The sequence below is a fragment of the Coregonus clupeaformis genome, chromosome 16, assembly GCF_020615455.1.
Source record: "Coregonus clupeaformis isolate EN_2021a chromosome 16, ASM2061545v1, whole genome shotgun sequence".
Taxonomy (NCBI): domain Eukaryota; kingdom Metazoa; phylum Chordata; class Actinopteri; order Salmoniformes; family Salmonidae; genus Coregonus; species Coregonus clupeaformis.
This window is the reverse complement of record NC_059207.1, coordinates 8,835,852-8,858,480: the sequence shown is the minus strand read 5'-3', so window position 1 is coordinate 8,858,480 and position 22,629 is coordinate 8,835,852. Positions and strand designations below refer to the sequence as shown.

The 22,629-nt window shown below is 42.7% G+C and overlaps 1 protein-coding gene across 1 annotated transcript in view; it reads right to left on the bottom strand.

Moving 5' to 3' along the window:
- si:dkey-215k6.1 (transmembrane protein 132C) overlaps window positions 1-22,629 on the bottom strand; it is a 289,645-nt gene that overhangs the window by 84,252 nt on the left and 182,764 nt on the right. The window contains exon 3 of the mRNA XM_041900191.2: window positions 21,800-21,983. Coding sequence (XP_041756125.2) covers window positions 21,800-21,983 — 184 coding nt within the window. The remainder of the gene's footprint in view (window positions 1-21,799; window positions 21,984-22,629) is intronic.

Here is a 22,629-nt window from a genome sequence, read left to right as displayed (position 1 = left end):
AGACCTGTAACTTCTTCTTTAAGAGGCTCCTCTGTCCTCCACTCGTTACCTGTATTAATGGCACCTGTTTGAACTTGTTATCAGTATAAAAGACACCTGTCCACAACCTCAAACAGTCACACTCCAAACTCCACTATGGCCAAGACCAAAGAACTGTCAAAGGACACCAGAAACAAAATTGTAGACCTGCAGCAGGCTGGGAAGACTGAATCTGCAATAGGTAAGCAGCTTGGTTTGAATAAATCAACTGTGGGAGCAATTATTAGGAAATGGAAGACATACAAGACCACTGATAATCTCCCTCGATCTGGGGCTCCACGCAAGATCTCACCCCGTGGGGTCAAAATGATCACAAGAACGGTGAGCAAAAATCCCAGAACCACACGGGGGGACCTAGTGAATGACCTGCAGAGAGCTGGGACCAAAGTAACAAAGCCTACCATCAGTAACACACTACGCTGCCAGGGACTCAAATCCTGCAGTGCCAGACGTGTCCCCCTGCTTAAGCCAGTACATGTCCAGGCCCGTCTGAAGTTTGCTAGAGTGCATTTGGATGATCCAGAAGAGGATTGGGAGAATGTCATATGGTCAGATGAAACCAAAATAGAACTTTTTGGTAAAAACTCAACTCATCGTGTTTGGAGGACAAAGAATGCTAAGTTGCATCCAAAGAACACCATACCTACTGTGAAGCATGGGGGTGGAAACATCATGCTTTGGGGCTGTTTTTCTGCAAAGGGACCAGGACGACTGATCCGTGTAAAGGAAAGAATGAATGGGGCCATGTATCGTGAGATTTTGAGTGAAAACCTCCTTCCATCAGCAAGGGCATTGAAGATGAAACGTGGCTGGGTCTTTCACCATGACAATGATCCCAAACACACCGCCCGGGCAACGAAGGAGTGGCTTCGTAAGAAGCATTTCAAGGTCCTGGAGTGGCCTAGCCAGTCTCCAGATCTCAACCCCATAGAAAATCTTTGGAGGGAGTTGAAAGTCCATGTTGCCCAGCGACAGCCCCAAAACATCACTGCTCTAGAGGAGATCTGCATGGAGGAATGGGCCAAAATACCAGCAACAATGTGTGAAAACCTTATGAAGTCTTACAGAAAACGTTTGACCTGTGTCATTGCCAACAAAGGGTATATAACAAAGTATTGAGAAACTTTTGTTATTGACCAAATACTTATTTTCCACCATAATTTGCAAATAAATTCATTAAAAATCCTACAATGTGATTTTCTGGAATTTTTTGTCTCATTTCGTCTGTCATAGTTGATGTGTACCTATGATGAAAATTACAAGCCTCTCTAATCTTTTTAAGTGGGAGAACTTGCACAATTGGTGGCTGACTAAATACTTTTTTCCCCCACGGTAGGCTTACTATATAGGCTTACTAAACAAGTAATTGTCAATGGAAGAGGAATAGTTTGTGGAAGAGGAATGCACTCAACCTGATTTAGTACTACAAAATATCTCCAGAATCTCCCATAAGTGTTCAATTGGGTTGAGATCTGGTGACTGAGACGGCCATAGCATATGATTTACATCGTTTTCATGCTCATCAAACAATTCAGTGACCACTCGTGCCCTGTCGATGGGGGCATTGCCATCCTATGGGGGCATAGCCATGGTAGCCAAAATAATGGCCAAAATAATGGCCTGCCCAGCATTTTTATACATGACCCTAAGCATGATGGGATGTTAATTGCTTAATTAACTCAGGAACCACACCTGTGTGGAAGCACCTGCTTTCAATATAGTTTGTATCCCTCATTTACTCAAGTGTTTCCTTTATTTTGGCAGTTAACTGTACAGTGGGGAAAAAAAGTATTTAGTCAGCCACCAATTGTGCAAGTTCTCCCACTTAAAAAGATGAGAGAGGCCTGTAATTTTCATCATAGGTACACGTCAACTATGACAGGCAAAATGAGAAAAAATAATCCAGAAAATCACATTGTAGGATTTTTTATGAATTTATTTGCAAATGATGGTGGAAAATAAGTATTTGGTCAATAACAAAAGTTTCTCAATACTTTGTTATATACCCTTTGTTGGCAATGACACAGGTCAAACGTTTTCTGTAAGTCTTCACAAGGTTTTCACACACTGTTTCTGGTATTTTGGCCCATTCCTCCATGCAGATCTCCTCTAGAGCAGTGATGTTTTGAGGCTGTCGCTGGGCAACACAGACTTTCAACTCCCTCCAAAGATTTTCTATGGGGTTGAGATCTGGAGACTGGCTAGGCCACTCCAGGACCTTGAAATGCTTCTTACGAAGCCACTCCTTCGTTGCCCGGGCGGTGTGTTTGGGATCATTGTCATGCTGAAAGACTCAGCCACATTTCATCTTCAATGCCCTTGCTGATGGAAGGAGGTTTTCACTCAAAATCTCACGATACATGGCCCCATTCATTCTTTCCTTTACACGGATCAGTTGTCCTGGTCCCTTTGCAGAAAAACAGCCCCAAAGCATGATGTTTCCACCCCCATGTTTCACAGTAGGTATGGTGTTCGTTGGATGCAACTCAGCATTCTTTGTCCTCCAAACATGACGAGTTGAGTTTTTACCAAAAAGTTATATTTTGGTTTCATCTGACCATATGACATTCTCCCAATCCTCTTCTGGATCATCCAAATGCACTTCAGACGGGCCTGGACATGTACTGGCTTAAGCAGGGGGACACGTCTTGCACTGCAGGATTTGAGTCCCTGGCGGCGTAGTGTGTTACTGATGGTAGGCTTTGTTACTTTGGTCCCAGCTCTCTGCAGGTCATTCACTAGGTCCCCCCGTGTGGTTCTGGGATTTTGCTCACCGTTCTTGTGATCATTTTGACCCCAAGGGGTGAGATCTTGCGTGGAGCCCCAGATCGAGGGAGATTATCAGTGGTCTTGTATGTCTTCCATTTCCTAATAATTGCTCCCACAGTTGATTTCTTCAAACCAAGCTGCTTACCTATTGCAGATTCAGTCTTCCCAGCCTGGTGCAGGTCTACAATTTTGTTTCTGGTGTCCTTTGACAGCTCTTTGGTCTTGGCCATAGTGGAGTTTGGAGTGTGACTGTTTGAGGTTGTGGACAGGTGTCTTTTATACTGATAACAAGTTCAAACAGGTGCCATTAATACAGGTAACGAGTGGAGGACAGAGGAGCCTCTTAAAGAAGAAGTTACAGGTCTGTGAGAGCCAGAAATCTTGCTTGTTTGTAGGTGACCAAATACTTATTTTCCACCATAATTTGCAAATAAATTCATAAAAAATCCTACGATGTGATTTTCTGGATTTTTTTCCCTCAATTTGTCTGTCATAGTTGACGTGTACCTATGATGAAAATTACAGGCATCTCTCATCTTTTTAAGTGGGAGAACTTGCACAATTGGTGGCTGACTAAATACTTTTTTTCCCCACTGTATATAACACTAATAAATAAAAACCTATTAAAAGTTATAACTTATAACATGTTGGGTGGATGGGAGAAATAGGCAGCTTCTGGTCCCGTGTGGCTCAGTTGAGAGAGTATGGCGCTTGCAACACCAGGGTTGTGGGTTTGATTCCCACTGGGTACCAGTATGAAAAAAGTAAGCCAATTTATGCTCTCACTTCCTTAAGTGGCTCTGGATAACAGAAACTGCTAAATGACTCAAATGTTAAATGTGTCCTTGGCAAAGGGTGCTTCTGTATACAGCTTAGCACAAGTTTGTTTTTGCAATGCAACCCTTGTCTACCCTGGGCTCTCCCTGTAGTGTGTACTGTTATCCATTCAAGTTTCAAAGTTTATTTTCCACGTGCACAGGATACAACAGGTGTAAAACAGTACAGTGAAATGATTACCTTGAGAAATATTTCCCAACAATGCAGTGATATAGATAATAAAATAAAAAAACACAAGAACTACGATGTGAGTTAAATAAACATGAGATCGCACGTATATCCAGGTCAGTGCCAGTACCTTATTCATGTGCAGGGGTACTGGAGTGGTTGAAGTAGGTTTATACATAAAAAGTGACAGTTAGTAGGATATACAGTGAGGGAAAAAAGTATTTGATCCCCTGCTGATTTTCTACGTTTGCCCACTGACAAAGAAATGATCAGTCTATCATTTTAATGGTAGGTTTATTTGAACAGTGAGAGACAGAATAACAACAAAAATATCCAGAAAAACGCATGTCAAAAATTTTATAAATTGATTTGCATTTTAATGAGGGAAATAAGTATTTGACCCCTCTGCAAAACATGACTTAGTACAACAACATTATATAGTATCCCCTCCTCATGGTTACAGACCCAACAACATTATATAGTATCCCCTCCTCATGGTTACAGACCCAACAACATTATAGAGTATCCCCTCCTCATGGTTACAGACCCAACAACATTATAGAGTATCCCCTGCTCATGGTTATAGACCCAACAACATTATATAGTATCCCCTCCTCATGGTTACAGACCCAACAACATTATATAGTATCCCCTCCTCATAGCTACAGACCCAACAACATTATATAGTATCCCCTCCTCATAGCTACAGACCCAACAACATTATATAGTATCCCCTCCTCTTAGCTACAGACCCAACAACATTATATAGTATCCCCTCCTCATAGCTACAGACCCAACAACATTATATAGTATCCCCTCCTCATGGTTACAGACCCAACAACATTATATAGTATCCCCTCCTCATAGCTACAGACCCAACAACATTATATAGTATCCCCTCCTCATGGTTACAGACCCAACAACATTATATAGTATCCCCTCCTCATGGTTACAGACCCAGCAACATTATATAGTATCCCCTCCTCATGGTTACAGACCCAACAACATTATATAGTATCCCCTCCTCATAGCTACAGACCCAACAACATTATATAGTATCCCCTCCTCATAGCTACAGACCCAACAACATTATATAGTATCCCCTCCTCATAGCTACAGACACAACAACATTATATAGTATCCCATCCTCATGGTTACAGACCCAACAACATTATATAGTATCCCGTCCTCATGGTTACAGACCCAACAACATTATATAGTATCCCCTCCTCATGGTTACAGACCCAACAACATTATAGAGTATCCCCTCCTCATAGCTACAGACCCAACAACATTATATAGTATCCCCTCCTCATAGCTACAGACCCAACAACATTATATAGTATCCCCTCCTCATGGTTACAGACCCAACAACATTATAGAGTATCCCCTCCTCATGGAGAGAAGCACATGAGCTAATTATAATACACAAAGTAAGCAAAACAATGAAATGCATCATTCCAACATTGCCTAAAATGATGAATAAGATACTAACGAGAGACCTCTTATAACAATCCAGATGTATAAACTATGGCATAAGGGAACGATGAGCGGATGACCCAAGCCGTGATTTCCAATAAGACATTAATGAGCGAGCTAAGACGGACGATATTCCTATTTGTTCAGCGCTTTTGATAAGGACAGTGAGGAGAATTCAGAACATGGGCCGTTCTTACAGTATTCTCCCTGTACACCAAGTCAGAACCCTAGGATAAATAACGGGGGCATATAACCAGACAATGAAAGCTCTTACAATATTCGATTAGGACATTTCTCTAAAACAGGCTATAGGCTACACGTGCACCACCAAGTCACAGTATTATTACAATCATTTATGCAGCAGCACACAATACATATTTTTGGACTCACCGTTGTTGTGCTCACTTGAACAGGAAGGTGGCACAGCGGTCCTTCTTGTGGGCTTTGCCATTTTCTGGATTTATCGTGCTTTCAAGACAACTGGAAACTTGTTTTTTTTTTTTTAAACGAGGTCGAATCATGACGTCAGTGATCTTTAGGCCGGAAAGTCGGAGCTTAGAAAGAGGCCCAAGTTCCCGACTGGGAGTTCCAAGTTGGATGACTGTTGAAAACTTATTTTCCCAGTCGGAGATCGTTTTCTTCAGAGTTCCCAGTTGTCTTGAACACACTGAAGTCGGAAGTCTGAGATTTCTCAGTTCCAAGGTTCCAGTTGTTTTGAATGTGACAGAAGTTATGCTGGATTGACAGCATGGCCAATGTATTCAAACTTTTCTGGCCCATGGTGTTGCGTGTGAATGTTTATCCTTTTAAGCTTGGAAAAGAGACCCTTTCAGACAGATGTTTAAAATCCCTAAACCTAGACTTGAACCGCACACCCTTTCCACCGAATAGCAGGCAGGGGAAGCAGAATAGTGATTGCTTTGCAACGCTTGCAGTTAGCCACTGATTCCTTTCAAACCACTCATTGTTGAAATTGCGATTTCCGACTTATTGTGCAATGTTTATGTCCAATGGCCGATGACCACCGATACGTTTTATCTATAATTTCTCTTGACGTGACAAGGATTGAAAAAGATTGTGGACATGATTCATGATGATGACTGCTTGTCTAGCTAGCTAGTTTCCAGCTAAGAATTTGAAAGTATGATGTTGACGTTATATATTTTTTAAACATTAAAATACATTTTACAACAGATTTCAGAACACTTTAAGTGTGTTCCCTCCGACCACTACTCTACTACCACCCTATCCAGGTGTACATGTGTGTATAGTGTGTATGTTATGTGTGTTTGTATGTGTGTGTTTGTACCTGTGTGTGTGACTCTTCACAGTCCTTGCTGTTCCATAAGGTGTATTTTTATCTGGTTTTTACAATCTGATTTTACTGCTTGTTACATGATGTGGAATAGAGTTCCATGTAGCCATGGCTCTATGTAGGGGGTGTAAAGCCATAACATATAACATTTTCCAGCAGCATACTCTGATCGATAATGTCAAAAGTCTAAAACAGCTCCCGGAATCTTTCTATTATCAATTTCTCTCAGCCAATCCTCTGTGCATGTTGAATGCCCTTCCCTATAAGCGTGCTGAAAGTCTGTTGTTAATTTATTTACTGTAAAATAGAATTGTATCTGGTCAAACACAATTTTATCCAAAAGTTTACTAAGGGTTGGTAACAGGCTGATTGGATGGCTATTTGAGCCAGTAAAGGGTGCTTTACTATTCTTGGGTAGCGGAATGACTTTTGCTTCCCTCCAGGCCTGAGGGCACACACTTTTTTTGTAAACTTAGATTGAAGAGATGGCAATATAGTCCGCTATCATCCTCAGTAATTTTCCATCCAAGTTGTCAGACCCAGGTGGCTTGTCATTGTTGATCGATAACAATAATTTGTTCACCTCTTCCACACTCACTTTTCAGAATTCAAAATTACAATGATTGTCTTTCATAAATTGGTCAGTTAGACTTGGATGTGTAGGTTTGGCGATTCTTGCTGGCATGTAAAAATTGTTATATCAAAGCTACGGTAGATATAACGTGATTTGACGTCATTTAATCTGTGGCCAATGACGTTGAGCCTTCTAATGTAAATCTATGGCAGCACCCAAGGGGGCTTGAACTGCGAAACTCTCCCGGTAGATTATGTGGTGACGTAGAACAGTGACAGAACACTGAGCCAATCACGGCGCAGCTAAAGAACATTACCAATGCCTAAACTCTGTGCTTTCAATGGCTGCCCTTCCACCACAGAAAGCACTGAGTTAGGCTGAAACACCTCCATTTTGGAGCTGCCCAAGAAAGAGACCATGTTTGTATCCTTCTTTATTAACTTAATATATATATTTTTTTTACATTGTTTGCAAACTGATATGTAACACGAATGAATGCAAAATAACATGCAAAATTGGCTAATATACTATAATCACAGTAGGGAAAACAAGTATTTGATACACGACAATTTTGCAGGTTCTCCTACTTACAAAGCATGTAGAGGCCTGTAATTTTCATCATAGGTACACTTCAACTGTGAGAGACAAAGAAATCCAGAAAATCACATTGTATGATTTTTTAAGTAATTAATTTGCATTTTATTGCATGACATAAGTATTTGATCACCTATCAACCAGTAAGAATTCGGCTCTCACAGACCTGTTAGTTTTTCTTTAAGAAGCCCTCCTGTTCTCCACTCATTACCTGTATTAACTGCACCTGTTTGAACTCGTTACCTGTATAAAAGACACCTGTCCACACACTCAATCAAACAGACTCCAACCTCTCCACAATGGCCAAGAACAGAGAGCTGTGTAAGGACATCAGGGATAAAATTGTAGACCTGCACAAGGCTGGGATGGGCTACAGGACAATAGGCAAGCAGCTTTTGGTGAGAAGGCAACAACTGTTGGCGCAATTATTAGAAAATGGAAGAAGTTCAAGATGACGGTCAATCACCCTCGGTCTGGGGCTCTATGCAAGATCTCACCTCGTGGGGCATCAATGATCATGAGGAAGGTGAGGGATCAGCCCAGAACTACACAGCAGGACCTGGTCAATGACCTGAAGAGAGCTGGGACCACAGTCTCAAAGAAAACCATTAGTAACACACTACGCTGTCATGGATTAAAATCCTGCAGCGCACGCAAGGTCCCCCTGCTCAAGCCAGTGCATGTCCAGGCCCGTCTGAAGTTTGCCAATGACCATCTGGATGATCCAGAGGAGGAATGGGAGAAGGTCATGTGGTCTGATGAGACAAAAATATAGCTTTTTGGTCTGAACTCCACTCGCCGTGTTTGGAGGAAGAAGAAGGATGAGTACAACACCAAGAACACCATCCCAACCGTGAAGCATGGAGGTGGAAACATCATTCTTTGGGGATGCTTTTCTGCAAAGGGGACAGGACGACTGCACCGTATTGAGGGGAGGATGGATGGGGCCATGTATCGCGAGATCTTGGCCAACAACCTCCTTCCCTCAGTAAGAGCATTGAAGATGGGTCGTGGCTGGGTCTTCCAGCATGACAACAACCCGAAACACACAGCCAGGGCAACTAAGGAGTGGCTCCGTAAGAAGCATCTCAAGGTCCTGGAGTGGCCTAGCCAGTCTCCAGACCTGAACCCAATAGAAAATCTTTGGAGGGAGCTGCAAGTCTTCATTGCCCAGCGACAGCCCCGAAACCTGAAGGATCTGGAGAAGGTCTGTATGGAGGAGTGGGCCAAAATCCCTGATGCAGTGTGTGCAAACCTGGTCAAGACCTACAGGAAACGTATGATCTCTGTAATTGCAAACAAAGGTTTCTGTACCAAATATTAAGTTATGCTTTTCTGATGTATCAAATACTTATGTCATGCAATAAAATGCAAATTAATTACTTAGAAATCATACAATGTGATTTTCTGGATTTTTGTTTTACATTCTGTCTCTCACAGTTGAAGTGTACCTATGATAAAAATTACAGACCTCTACATGCTTTGTAAGTAGGAAAACCTGCAAAATCGGCAGTGTATCAAATACTTGTTCTCCCCACTGTACAAAAGTATGTGGACAACCCTTCAAATTAGTGGATTTGGCTATTTCAGCCACACCTGTTGCTGATAGATGTATAAAATCGAGCACACAGCCATGCAATCTCCATAGACAAACATTGGCAGTAGAATGGCCAGTACTGAAGAGCTTAGTGACTTTCAATGTGACACCGTTATAGGATGCCACCTTTCCAACAAGTCAGTTCGTCAAATTTCTACCCTGCTAGAGCTGCCCCGGTCAACTGTAAGTGCTGTTATTATGAAGTGGAAACGTCTAGGAGCAACAACGGCTCAGCCGCGAAGTGGTAAGCCACACAAGCTCACAGAACGGGACCACCGAGTGCTGAAGCGCGCAGCGCGTAAAAAGCGTCTGTCCTCGGTTGCAACACTCACTACCGAGTTCCAAATTGCCTCTGGAAGCAATGTCAGAACAAGAACTGTTTGTCCAGAACTTCATGAAATGGGTTTCCATGGCCGAGCAGCCGCACACAAGCCTAAGATCACCATGCGCAATGCCAAGCGTTGGCTGGAGTGGTGTAAAGCTCGCCGCCATTGGACTCTGGAGCAGTGGAAATGCGTTCTCTGTAGTGATGAATCACTCTTCACCATCTGGCAGTCCGACGGACAAATCTGGGTTTAGCGGATGCCAGGAGGACGCTACCTGCCCAAATACATAGTGGCAACTGTAAAGTTTTGTGGAGGAGGAATAATGGTCTGGGGCTGTTTTTCATGGTTCAGGCTAGGGCACTTAGTTCCTGTGAAGAGAAATCTTAACGCTAAAGCATACAATGACATTCCAGACGATTCTGTGCTTCCAACTTTGTGGCAACAGTTTGGAGAAGGCCCTTTCCTGTTTCAGCATGACCATGCCCCCGAGATCAGTGTGGAAGAACTTGAGTGGCCTGCACAGAGCCCTGAACTCAACCTCATCGGACACCTTTGGGATGAATTGGAACGCCAACTGCAAGACCGGCCTAATCGGTCAATCGACCTCACTAATGCTCTTGTGGCTGAATGGAAGCAAGTCCCCGAAGCAATGTTCCAACATCTAGTGGAAAGCCTTCCATATTAATGCCCATGATATTGGAATGAGATGTTTGATGAGCAGTGGTCCACATACTTTTGATCATGTCTTTATTTTTACTATTTTCTACATTGTAGAATAATAGTGAAGACATCAAAACTATGAAATAACGCATATGGAATCATGTAGTAACCAAAAAAGCATTCAACAAATCAAAATATATTTTATATTTGAGATTCTTCAAAGTAGCCACCCTTTGCCTTGATGACAGCTTTGCAGACTCTTGGCATTCTCTCAACCAGCTTCATGAGGTAGTCACCTGGAAAGCATTTCAATTAACAATAATAATATAATATAATGCCATTTAGCAGACGCTTTTATCCAAAGCGACTTACAGTCATGCGTGCATACATTTTTGTGTATGGGTGGTCCCGGGGATCGAACCCACTACCTTAGCGTTACAAGCGCCGTGCTCTACCAGCTGAGCTACAGAGGACCACACCACAAGTGTGCCTTGTTAAAAGTTAATTTGAGGAATTTATTTCACTGCAGAATGCTGTGGTAGCCATACTGGTTAAGTGTGCCTTGACTTCTAAATAAATCACTGACAGTGTCACCAGCAAAGCACCCCCACACCATCACACCTCCTCCTCCATGCTTCACGGTGGGAACCACACATGCAGAGATCATCCGTTCACCTACTCTGCGTCTCACAAAGACACTGTGGGTGGAACCAAAAATCTCAAAAAGGACAGATTTCCACCAGTCTAATGTCCATTGCTCGTGTTTCTTGGCCCAAGCAAGTCTTTTCTTCTTATTGGTGTCCTTTCTTTGCAGCAATTCAAGCATGAAGGCCAAATTGACGCAGTCTCCTCTGAACAGTTGATGTTGAGATGTGTCTGTTACTTGAACTCTGTGAAGCATTTATTTGGGCTGCAATTTCTGAGGCTGGTAACTCTAATGAATTTATCCTCTGCAGCAGAAGTAACTCTGGGTCTTCCATTTGACCCCCTCTTAATCAGAAAGATTTCTGGCTCCCAGGTGTCTTTTATACAGGTAACGAGCTGAGATTAGGAGCACACTCTCAGTTTGTTACCTGTATAAAAGACACCTGTCCACAGAAGCAATCAATCAATCAGATTCCAAACTCTCCACCATGGCCAAGACAAAAGAGCTCTCCAAGGATGTCAGGGACAAGATTGTAGACCTACACAAGGCTGGAATGGGCTACAAGACCATCGCCAAGCAGCTTGGTGAGAAGGTGACAACAGTTGGTGTGATTATTCGCAAATGGGAGAAACACAAAATAACTGTAAATCTCCCTCGGCCTGGGGCTCCATGCAAGATCTCACCTCGTGGAGTTGCAATGATCATGAGAACGGTGAGGAATCAGCCCAGAACTACACGGGAGGATCTTGTCAATGATCTCAAGGCAGCTGGGACCATAGTCACCAAGAAAACAATTGGTAACACACTACGCCGTGAAGGACTGAAATCCTGCAGCGCCCACAAGGTCCCCCTGCTCAAGAAAGCACATATACAGGGCTGTCTGAAGTTTGCCAATGAACATCTGAATGATTCAGAGGAGAACTGGATGAAAGTGCTGTGGTCAGATGAGACCAAAATCGAGCTCTTTGGCATCAACTCGCCATGTTTGGAGGAGGAGGAATGCTGCCTATGACCCAAAAAACACCATCCCCACCGTCAAACATGGAGGTGGAAACATTATGCTTTGGGGGTGTTTTTCTGCTAAGGGGACAGGACAACTTCACCACATCAAAGGGACGATGGACAGGGCCATGTACCGTCAAATCTTAGGTGAGAACCTCCTTCCCTCAGCCAGGGCATTGAAAATGGGTCGTGGATGGGTTTTCCAGCAAGACAATGACCCAAAACACACGGCCAAGTCAACAAAGGAGTGGCTCAAGAAGAAGCACATTAAGGTCCTGGAGTGGCCTAGCCAGTCTCCATACCTTAATCCCATAGAAAATCTGCGGAGGGAGCTGAAGGTTCGAGTTGCCAAACGTCAGCCTCGAAACCTTAATGACTTGTAGAAGATCTGCAAAGAGGAGTGGAACAAAATCCCTCCTGAGACGTGTGCAAACCTGGTGGCCAACTACAAGAAAAGTCTGACCTCTGTGATTGCCAACAAGGGTTTTGCCACCAAGTACTAAGTCATGTTTTGCAGAGGGGTCAAATACTTATTTCCTTCATTAAAATGCAAATCAATTTAAAACATTGTTGATATGCGTTTTTCTGGATTTTTTGTTGTTGTTATTCTGTCTCTCACTGTTCAAATAAACCTACCATTAAAATTATAGACTCATCATGTCTTTGTCAGTGGGCAAACGTACAAAATCAGCAGGGGATCAAATACTTTTTTCCCTCACTGTATATATATATATATATATATATATATATATATATATATATGTCAAGGGGTGCTGAAGGTGGGTGTGGTGCATGAATCAAGCGCAGGACGCAGAAGCTCAGTCCAAAAGACTTTAGTGCAATAATCACGTAGAAAATAAGCACAATAAGCCCGAAGGCGAAATCACGGCGCACACAGGCGTAAAACAAACGGCGCACTAACATGTGCGAAAACCCTCTCCAAAACACTGGAGGGAAGTACGTAGCTCCAACACGAAAACAGATGAGCAATCACACACAAAGACAAACACAACCAACGGGAACTAAATAGGACACTAACGAGGACTAACAAGACACAGGTGTACAACATAAAGACAAAACCAAACGAACATGAAACAATGATCGGTGGCAGCTAGTACTCCGGGGACGACGACCGCCGAAGCCTGCCCGAACCAGGAGGAGGAGCAGCCTCGGCCGAAACCGTGACAATATATATATATATATATATATATATTTAATCGCTAATAAGGTGGTGCTATGCCCTACCTGCCCTGAATGGCGGGTCGCCTCTGAATACGCAATAATGTTTAAGTGGAATTATGTTTTTTCTTTTTTTTTTTACAAATTCATTAAAAATGAAAAGCTGAACTGTATTGTGTCAATAAGTATTCAACCCCTTTGTTATGGCAAGCCTAAATAAATTCAGTAGTAAAAATGTGCTTAACAAGTCACATAATAAGTTTCATGGACTCTCTCAGCAATAATAGTGTTAATCATGATTTTTTAATTAATACCCCATCTCTGTACCCCACACATACAATTATCTGTAAGGTCCCTCAATCGAGCAGTGAAATACAAGCACAGTTTCAACCACAAAGACCAGGGAGGTTTTCCAATGGTTCACAAGAAGGGCACCTATTTGTAGATTGTTAAAAAATAAAAAAGCAGACATTGAATATCCCTTTGAGCATGGTGAAGTTATTAATTACACTTTGGATGGTGTATCAATACACCCAGTCACTACAAAGATACAGGCGTCCTTCCTGACTCAGTTGACGGAGAAAAAGGAAACCGCTCAGGGATTTCACCATGAGGCCAGTGGTGATTTTGTGGCTGTTGTCAGCCCTGGTGATGGAAACACAAATAACACTAGTGCTTAAAAGGCTGCAGTGACACCAGCGCTGCTATTGAAAAAACCCATCACTTTCTATTTACAGGTGAGAAGATGACTTTATCCATGATCCATGCAAGAAATGGGAAGATGATTTACCAAATGGGCGTGTCTGCTCCTATTCTAATGTATCTGAGTGTAAGTCTGAGATTTAATGACCTATCTGAAGCAATAACAGACTCACTTTCTCTGAAAACACTGTGAGTGTTGCACAATTTGGTGGTATTTCAGGAGTGACTTATTAACTGGAGGGAAATTATTTATTCTCGTCAACCCCTCGGAGAAAACAATCTGCAGTTATTTAGCCAAGCTTTTCAAATTGGGTTGGGAAGAGAGAGAAAAAAGCACACTGACTGAAAACGGAAAACAGTCAATCTGTAATTAAGTCAGAGTCGCTTTTCCTCACACAGATTTCTTCTCCATCCCACCCCCCAAAAAGCAAACAAAACAAAACAAATGAAGGAGGGACTCTGCAGATCTGCACTGCTAATGGTCTCCCCCGCCCTCTTCCTCAGTTGTATTTAGCCCATTGGGTACTGCTGCAACTCATTGGCATCTTCAAGGAACAAAGATAAACAAGTGTTCCAATTAAGAATTAATTTTGTGTCGGGGCCTTGGAGTGCATGCCTTGTCTGCTGGGATTTAACACACAGACAGACACAGATAGAGAGACAGACACAAAGACAGCAACAGAGAGAGCGAGAGCGAGAGAGAGAGAGCGATATATATATATATATATATATAGAGAGAGAGAGAGAGAGAGAGAGAGAGAGAGAGAGAGAGAGAGAGAGAGAGAGAGAGAGAGAGAGAGAGAGAGAGAGAGAGGGAGGGGGGGAGGGAGGGAGGAGAGAGAGAGAGAGAGAGAGAGAGAGAGAGAGAGAGAGAGAGAGAGAGAGAGAGAGAGAGAGCAGAGAGAGCAGAGAGAGAGAGAGATAAATTAAACTGTATAAAAAACACAGCTGTATCTATCTGAGGGGAAACAATGAACAAGGGAGGAGGAAAAAAAGAGAAAAGAGCTTCTTCACTTCATTTCTGAGGGAGGGAGAGAGAGCAGAGAGAGACAGAGGGAGAGAGAGAGCAGAGAGAGAGAGAGGGAGAGAGAGAGAGCAGAGAGAGGGAGGGAGAGAGAGCAGAGAGACGAGGGAGTGAGAGAGAGAGAGAGAGCAGAGGGAGAGAGGGAGGGAGAGAGAGCAGAGAGAGTGAGAGTGGGCGGGAGAGAGAGCAGAGAGAGAGAGAGGGAGAGAGAGAGAGCAGAGAGGGGGAGGGAGAGAGAGCAGAGAGAGAGAGGGGGAGGAAGAGAGAGCAGAGAGAGAGAGAAATGGAGGGAGAGAGAGCAGATAGAGAGAGAGAGGGAGTGAGGGAGAGAGAGCAGAGAGAGAGAGGGAGGGAGAGATAGCAGAGAGAGAGAGAGAGGGAGGGAGAGAGAGCAGAGAGAAGAGAGAGAGAGGGGGAGGAAGAGAGAGCAGAGCGAGAGAGAAAGGGAGGGAGAGAGAGCAGATAGAGAGAGAGAGGGAGGGAGGGAGAGAGAGCAGAGAGAGAGAGGGAGGGAGAGATAGCAGAGAGAGAGAGAGGGAGAGAGAGAGAGCAGAGAGAGAGAGGGAGGGAGAGATAGCAGAGAGAGAGAGGGAGGGAGAGCAGAGAGAGAGAGGGAGGGAGAGAGAGAGAGAGAGGGAGGGAGAGAGAGAGAGAGAGAGGGGGAGGAAGATAGAGCAGAGAGAGAGAGAGAGAGAGAGAGAGAGAGAGAGAGAGAGAGAGAGAGAGAGAGAGAGAGAGAGAGAGAGAGAGAGAGAGAGAGAGAGAGAGAGAGAGAGAGAGAGCAGAGAGAGAGAGGGGGAGGGAGAGAGCAGAGCAGAGAGAGAGAGAGAGAGGGAGGGAGAGAGAGCAGAGACACTTGGTGCAGGGAGGGGTGAAAAAGCCCAATAACAAGCCCAACACAGCCCAGTAATGATACTACTTTGAAGATAAAGGAAACGCATTACTGATCCAATTTATTGTGGCCTTTCAAGCCAAAGATCCCAAAAAGCAGAGAAATAATCCGCTTTTAGGAGCCTCCTCTTGTCTGTAAAAAAGCCTCCACAGTGCAAGACAAATTGCACCTAATAATCCATATTTTCAAAAGAGGTGTTCACTGTGTAGCCCAGCATCACGATGACCAAAGCATGACATGGTGGAGGACTTTGAGTGAAATAATGTCACATCATTTTCACCATTAAGGTATAACAAAGGGACTATATACTGCAAAGTGTTGATTCACAGACAGACACACACGTGTAAATCCAATATGGATCTTTCCTTCCAAACAACCCGAAAGCCGTGAGTTTGTTTCCCCACACAGGCCATTATCTGAAATGGCCATGTGATGACTCAGGGGAAGAGAGAGATATACACATGTCCTGATTATCCACCTTTCATTTGGTGACCTCTCCTTACACAGCAATTGGCTGGCTTTCATCTTGTGACCTCTCACACTGACCCCTCTTTTGAGACCTGACAGCCTGTAAACTGAGCCTCCTCCAGCACTTTGAAATCCATCAGGACAGACCATAGAATGACCTGCTCTGCTTCTACACAGAGCTAGAGGCTAGAAGGAGGGAGAGATGGTGGACACATGCCCAAAAGGATGAGGTAGGCAGGCTGGACTGTATATGACAAGGGTGTCAAAGTCAATTCCTGGAGGGCTGTGTGTCTACTGGCTTTAGTTATTTCCTGTCAATTCGTGTCCAATGAAGACAACCAGGTGAGAGGAGTTTCTAACTAAAACGACGCCAGATTCAAAACTTAGAATTGTTTAATTTCAATTATTATACAAAATTCTTGCAACCAATAGAATGTTATATATATATATATATATATGGGGGATACAACCATCCCAGCTCTGCAGATTTTGCTGCGAAGAGACAGAATCATTTTATCATTTGTTTTGGTACTGTCCATATGTTGCTTGCTTTTGGTCACAGGTCCAGGAAAGGCTGAAGAAATGCAACATTTACCTGGAGATATCACTACTGGGTGATTTGAAAAGTCATTGTCAATCGATCAATAATATAATAATATTTTTTGCAAAAAAAATTATCTTTAATTTACCATCTGTGGAAACTATGAGAATAGAAAGGTTCAGAACTTTTGTAAAACATCACAGTATAGTTGAAAAATATATGGCAAGTAGAAATCCAATATGGATGGTGTTAAGAGATAGATGGGAGGGGTTGATTGGAGCTGAAGGGTGGGACTAATAACAACAAGATAACTAATGAAAAATATCCTGGGTCCGTAAAATGTATATAGGTTCAGAACTTTTGTGAAACAGCACAGTTAAAAATATATGGCAAATAGAAATCAAACTGGATGGTCTTCAGAAAGAGATGGGAGGGGAAGGATAGGAGTAAAAACAAACAAAATATAACTATTGTAAGGATATAAAATATTGATTTGTTTAACACTTTTTTGGTTACTACATGATTCCATTTGTGTTATTTCATAGTTTTGATGTCTTCGCTATTATTCTACAATGTAGAAAATGGAGAAAAACCCTGGAATGAGTAGGTGTGTCCAGTACCAGTCAAAAGTTTGGACACACCTACTCATTCCAGGGTTTTTCTTCATTTTTACTATTTTTTACATTGCAGAATAATAATTGCCTTGATGACAGCTTTGCACACTATTGGCATTCTCTCAACCAGATTCATGAGGTTGTCACCTGGAATGCATTTCAATTAAAAGGTGTGCCTTCTTAAAAGTTAATTTGTGGAATTTCTTTCCTTCTTAATGTGTTTGAGCCAATCAGTTGTGTTGTGATAAGGTAGGGGGGGTATACAGAAGATAGCCCTATTTTGTAAAAGACCAAGTCCATATTATGGCAAGAACAGCTCATATAAGCAAAGAGAAACGACAGTCCATCATTACTTTAAGACATGTAGGTCAATCAATACGGAACATTTCAAGAACTTTGAAAGTTTCTTCAAGTGCAGTCGCAAAAAACCATCAAGCGCTATGATAAAACTGGCTCTCATGAGGACCGCCACAGGAATGGAAGACCCAGAGTTACCTCTACTGCAGATAAGTTCATTAGAGTTACCAGCCTCAGAAGTTGCAGCCCAAATAAATGCTTCACGGAGTTCAAGTCACAGACACATCTCAACATCAACTGTTCAGAGGGGACTGTGTGAATCAGGCCTTCATGGTCGAATTGCTGCAAAGAAACCGCTACTAAAGGACACCAACAATAAGAAGAGACTTGCTTGGGCCAAGAAACACGAGCAATGGACATTAGACCGGTGGAAGTCGGTCCTTTGGTCTGGAGTCCAAATTTGAGATTTTTGGTTCCAACCGCTGTGTCTTTGTGAGATGATGTGTAGGTGAATGGATGACCTCCGCATGTGTAGTTCCCACCGAGAAGCATGGAGGAGGAGGTGTGATGGTGTGGGGGTGCTTTGCTGGTGACACTGTCTGTGATTTAGTTAGAATTCAAGGCACACTTAACCAGCATGGTAACCACAGCATTCTGCAGCGGTACGCCATCCCATCTGTTTTGGGTTTAGAGGGAATATCATTTGTTTTTCAACAGGACAATGACCCAACACACCTCCAGGCTGTGTAAGGGCTATTTGACCAAGAAGGAGAGTGATGGAGTGCTGCATCAGATGACCTGGCCTCCACAATCCCCCAACCTCAACCCAATTGAGATGGTTTGGGATGAGTTGGACCACAGAATGAAGGAAAAGCAGCCAAAGAGTGCTCAGCATATGTGGGAACTCCTTCAAGACTGTTGGATAAGCATTTCAGGTGAAGTTGGTTGAGAGCATGCCGAGAGTGTGCAAAGCTGTCAATCAAATATAAATATATTTTTGTTTAACACTTTTTTGGCTACTACATGATTCCATATGTGTTATTTCATAGTTTTGATGTCTTCACTATTATTCTACAATGAAGAAAATAGTTAAAATAAAGAAAAACCCTTGAATGAGTTGTTGTGTCCAAACTTTTCACTGGTACTGAATATATATATATATATACAGTGCCTTGCAAAAGTATTCATCCCCCTTGGCGTTTTTCCTATTTTGTTGCATTACTACCTGTAGTTTAAATGGATTTTTATTTGGATTTCATGTAATGGACATACACAAAATAGTCCAAATTGGTGAAGTGAAATGAAAAAAATAACTTGTTTCAAAAAATTCTAACAAATAAATAACGGAAAAGTGGTGTGTGCATATGTATTCACACCCTTTGCTCAAGTTTTCTGTTTTTTTGGGGTCATATTTCTTGTTTGTTTCACAAAAAAAAAAGATTTTGCATCTTCAAAGTGGTATGCATGTTGTGTAAATGAAATGAAAGAAACCCCCAAAAAATCCATTTTAATTGGCATTAAAATAGGGAAAATGCCATATATATATGTATATATGTATATGTATATATGTGTATATATACTGTATACAGTGAGGAGAACAAGTATTTGATACACTGCCAATTTTGCAGGTTTTCCTACTTACAAAGCATGTAGAGGTCTGTCATTTCTATCATAGGTACACTTCAACTGTGAGAGACAGAATCTAAAACAAAAATCCAGAAAATCACATTGTATGATTTTTAAGTAATTAATTTGCATTTTATTGCATTTTATTGCATGACATAAGTATTTGATCACCTACCAACCAGTAAGAATTCCGGCTCTCACTCATAGGTACGTTGAAGTGTACCTATGCTAAAAATTACAGATCTCTACATGCTTTGTAAGTAGGAAAACCTGCAAAATCGGCAGTGTATCAAATACTTGTTCTCCCCACTGTATATGTACAGTACCAGTCAAAAGTTTGGACACACCTATTGTTTGGACACAATTTCTGAGGTTGGTAACTCTAATGAACTTATCCTCTGCAGCAGAGGTAACTCTGGGTTTTCCTTTCCTGTGGCGGTCCTCATGAGAGCCAGTATCATCATAGCGCTTGATGGTTTTTGCGACTGCACTTGAAGAAACGTTCAAAGTTCTTGAAATGTTTAGGATTGACTGACCTTCATGTCTTAAAGTAATGATGGACTGTCATTTCTATTTGCTTATTTGAGCTGTTCTTGCCATAATATGGACTTGGTCTTTTACCAAATAGGGCTATCTTCTGTATACCTTGTCACAACACAACTGATTGGCTCAAATGCATTAAGAAGGAAAGAAATTCCACAAATTAACTTTTAACAAGGAACACCTGTTAATTGAAATGTATTCAAGGTGACTAACTTATGAAGCTGGTTGAGAGAATGCCAAGAGTGTGCAAAGCTGTCATCAAGGCAAAGGGTGGCTACCTTGAAGTATCTCAAATATAAAATATATTTTGATTTGTTTAACACTTTTTTGGTTACTACATGATTACATATGTGTTATTTCATAGTTTTGATGTCTTCACTATTATTCTACAATGTAGAAAATAGTAAAAATAAAGAAAAAACCCTGGAATGAGTAGGTGAGTCCAAACGTTTGACTCGTATGGGCGATTGGAAATGATGCAGACAATTACATTGATGGAATCTACAATCTATCTGCAATATTAAAGCTGATCTATGAAAAATATAAAAATAATAAGACTTTTTTAAAACTCATTCATTGCCTTAATCGATCAATCAAGTACATGGGAGGACTGAAACAAACCTAGACAACTCTGGTATATTAGAAGTATTACACCATACTAGGTTATCAGATCTTAATCTAAACCCATACATTTCATAATAATTCCAAATCATCATAATAATCCTGAAATTCATAACAATTCCTGTAGAGCAGTGCTTCCCAAACCTCCACTCGAGCACCACCAGCCGCTCCACTTACACCCAATGAAACTGGTCAACTAATGAGCAAGCTCTTGATACTAGAACTGGGATAGCTGGCAGGAGAAGATGGAGAAACAATGTACAGAGATCTTAACCTATAACCTATAAACCCACCAAAAGAAGGTCAAATTGTTGACGGCGTGCTCTGAGACATGGGCCCCCCATGGAGAGGGATCCGTCCACCCCAGGGAGAGGGATCCATCCAGCCCAGGGAGTAGGATACCCCCACCCCAGGGAGAGGGATCCGTCAAGTCCAGGGAGAGGGATCCGTCCAGCCCAGGGAGAAGGATCCAGCCCAGGGAGAGAGATCCATCTTCCCTCAGGGAGAAGGATCCAGGCCAGGGAGAAGGATCCAGCCCAGGGAGGGGATCCATCGTCCCTCAGGGAGAAGGATCCAGCCCAGGGAGGGGATTCATCTTCCCTCAGGGAGAAGGATCCAGCCCAGGGAGGAGGATCCTTCTTCCCTCAGGGAGAAGGATCCAGCCCAGGGAGAGGGATCCATCTTCCCTCAGGGAGAAGGATCCAGCCCAGAGAGAGAGATCCATCTTCCCTCAGGGAGAAGGAGCCAGCCCAGGGAGGGGATCCATCTTCCCTCAGGGAGAAGGATCCAGCCCAGGGAGAGGGATCCATCTTCCCTCAGGGAGAACGATCCAGCCCAGGGAGAAGGATCCATCTTCCCTCAGGCCCTTTTACTGATCTGCATGTCACCTCTGATTCCCGCCAGCCTATAGCAGACAGGGGGGGGGGGGAGGTTAGAGCCTCCAGTGGGGTGGAGGAGAGAGCTGCTGATTAAGTCAAATTAAAGAACATGTCGGTTTGTTTGTTCTTCTGAGGGGGAGAAGGAGTAGGTGACAGATGGAGGGTATTTGCATGGCACTTGGGAATCGACGAGTAGTCAATATACATCTCTGACATTTCAAGGAGGGGGGCTTTTCTTCCTGGTCTTCAACTCAAGGATGTTCATTGACTTGACTGAGGAAATCTCTATTGCTGATTTAAAATAAAATGGCTTCCAAAGAATCCCCAGCACACGGGTGTTCTAGATCCCTGTTTAAATGACCTGTCCTGCCCCATGTTGTCCCTGAGCTCCTCCTAGTTTCCTTTTACCTCGGCCAGGGGTACGATGCCCTGGATGTCTCTCTGGCTGATGTAGAGGTGGGAGACAGCCTCGGCCTGTGTGCCTGTGGAGGGATACTCGATCTGCCACTGGATGGTCTGGGTGGACTGTAGGTTGATGATGTTGTCCATCTCAAACTCCACCTGCATCACCTCGTAAAAGGAACCCTCCAACCTGTATGGACATCAAGCAAAACATCAGGCAAGAGGCTCCATAAAATGCATCCTGTTTGCAATATGGCACTAGAGTAATACTACAAAAAATGTGGCAAAGAAATAAACTTTATGTCCTGAATACAAAGCGTTATGTTTGGTGCAGATCCAACATAACACATCACTGAGTACCCTCTTCATATTTTCATCATGTTATGGGTATGCTTGTCATCGGCAAGGACTAGGGAGTTTTTTAGGATAAAAATAAACAAAATATAGCTAAGCACAGGCAAAATCCTTGAGGAAAACCTATTTCAGTCTTCTTTCCACCAGACACTGGGAGACAAATTCACCTTTCAGCAGGACAATAACCTAAAACAGAAGGCCAAATATACACTGGAGGTGCTTACCAAGACGACATTGAATGTTCCTGTGTAGCCTAGTTACAGTTTTGACGTAAATCGGCTTGAACATCTATGGCAAGACTTGAACATGGCTTTCTAGCAATGATCAACAACCAATTTGACAGACCTTGAAGAATTTTTTAAATAATAATGGCCAAGTATTGTACAATCCAGGTGTCTAAAGCTCTTAGAGACTTACCCAGAAAGACCCACAGTTGTAATCACTGCCAAAGGTGTTTCTAACATGTATTGACTCAGGGGGGT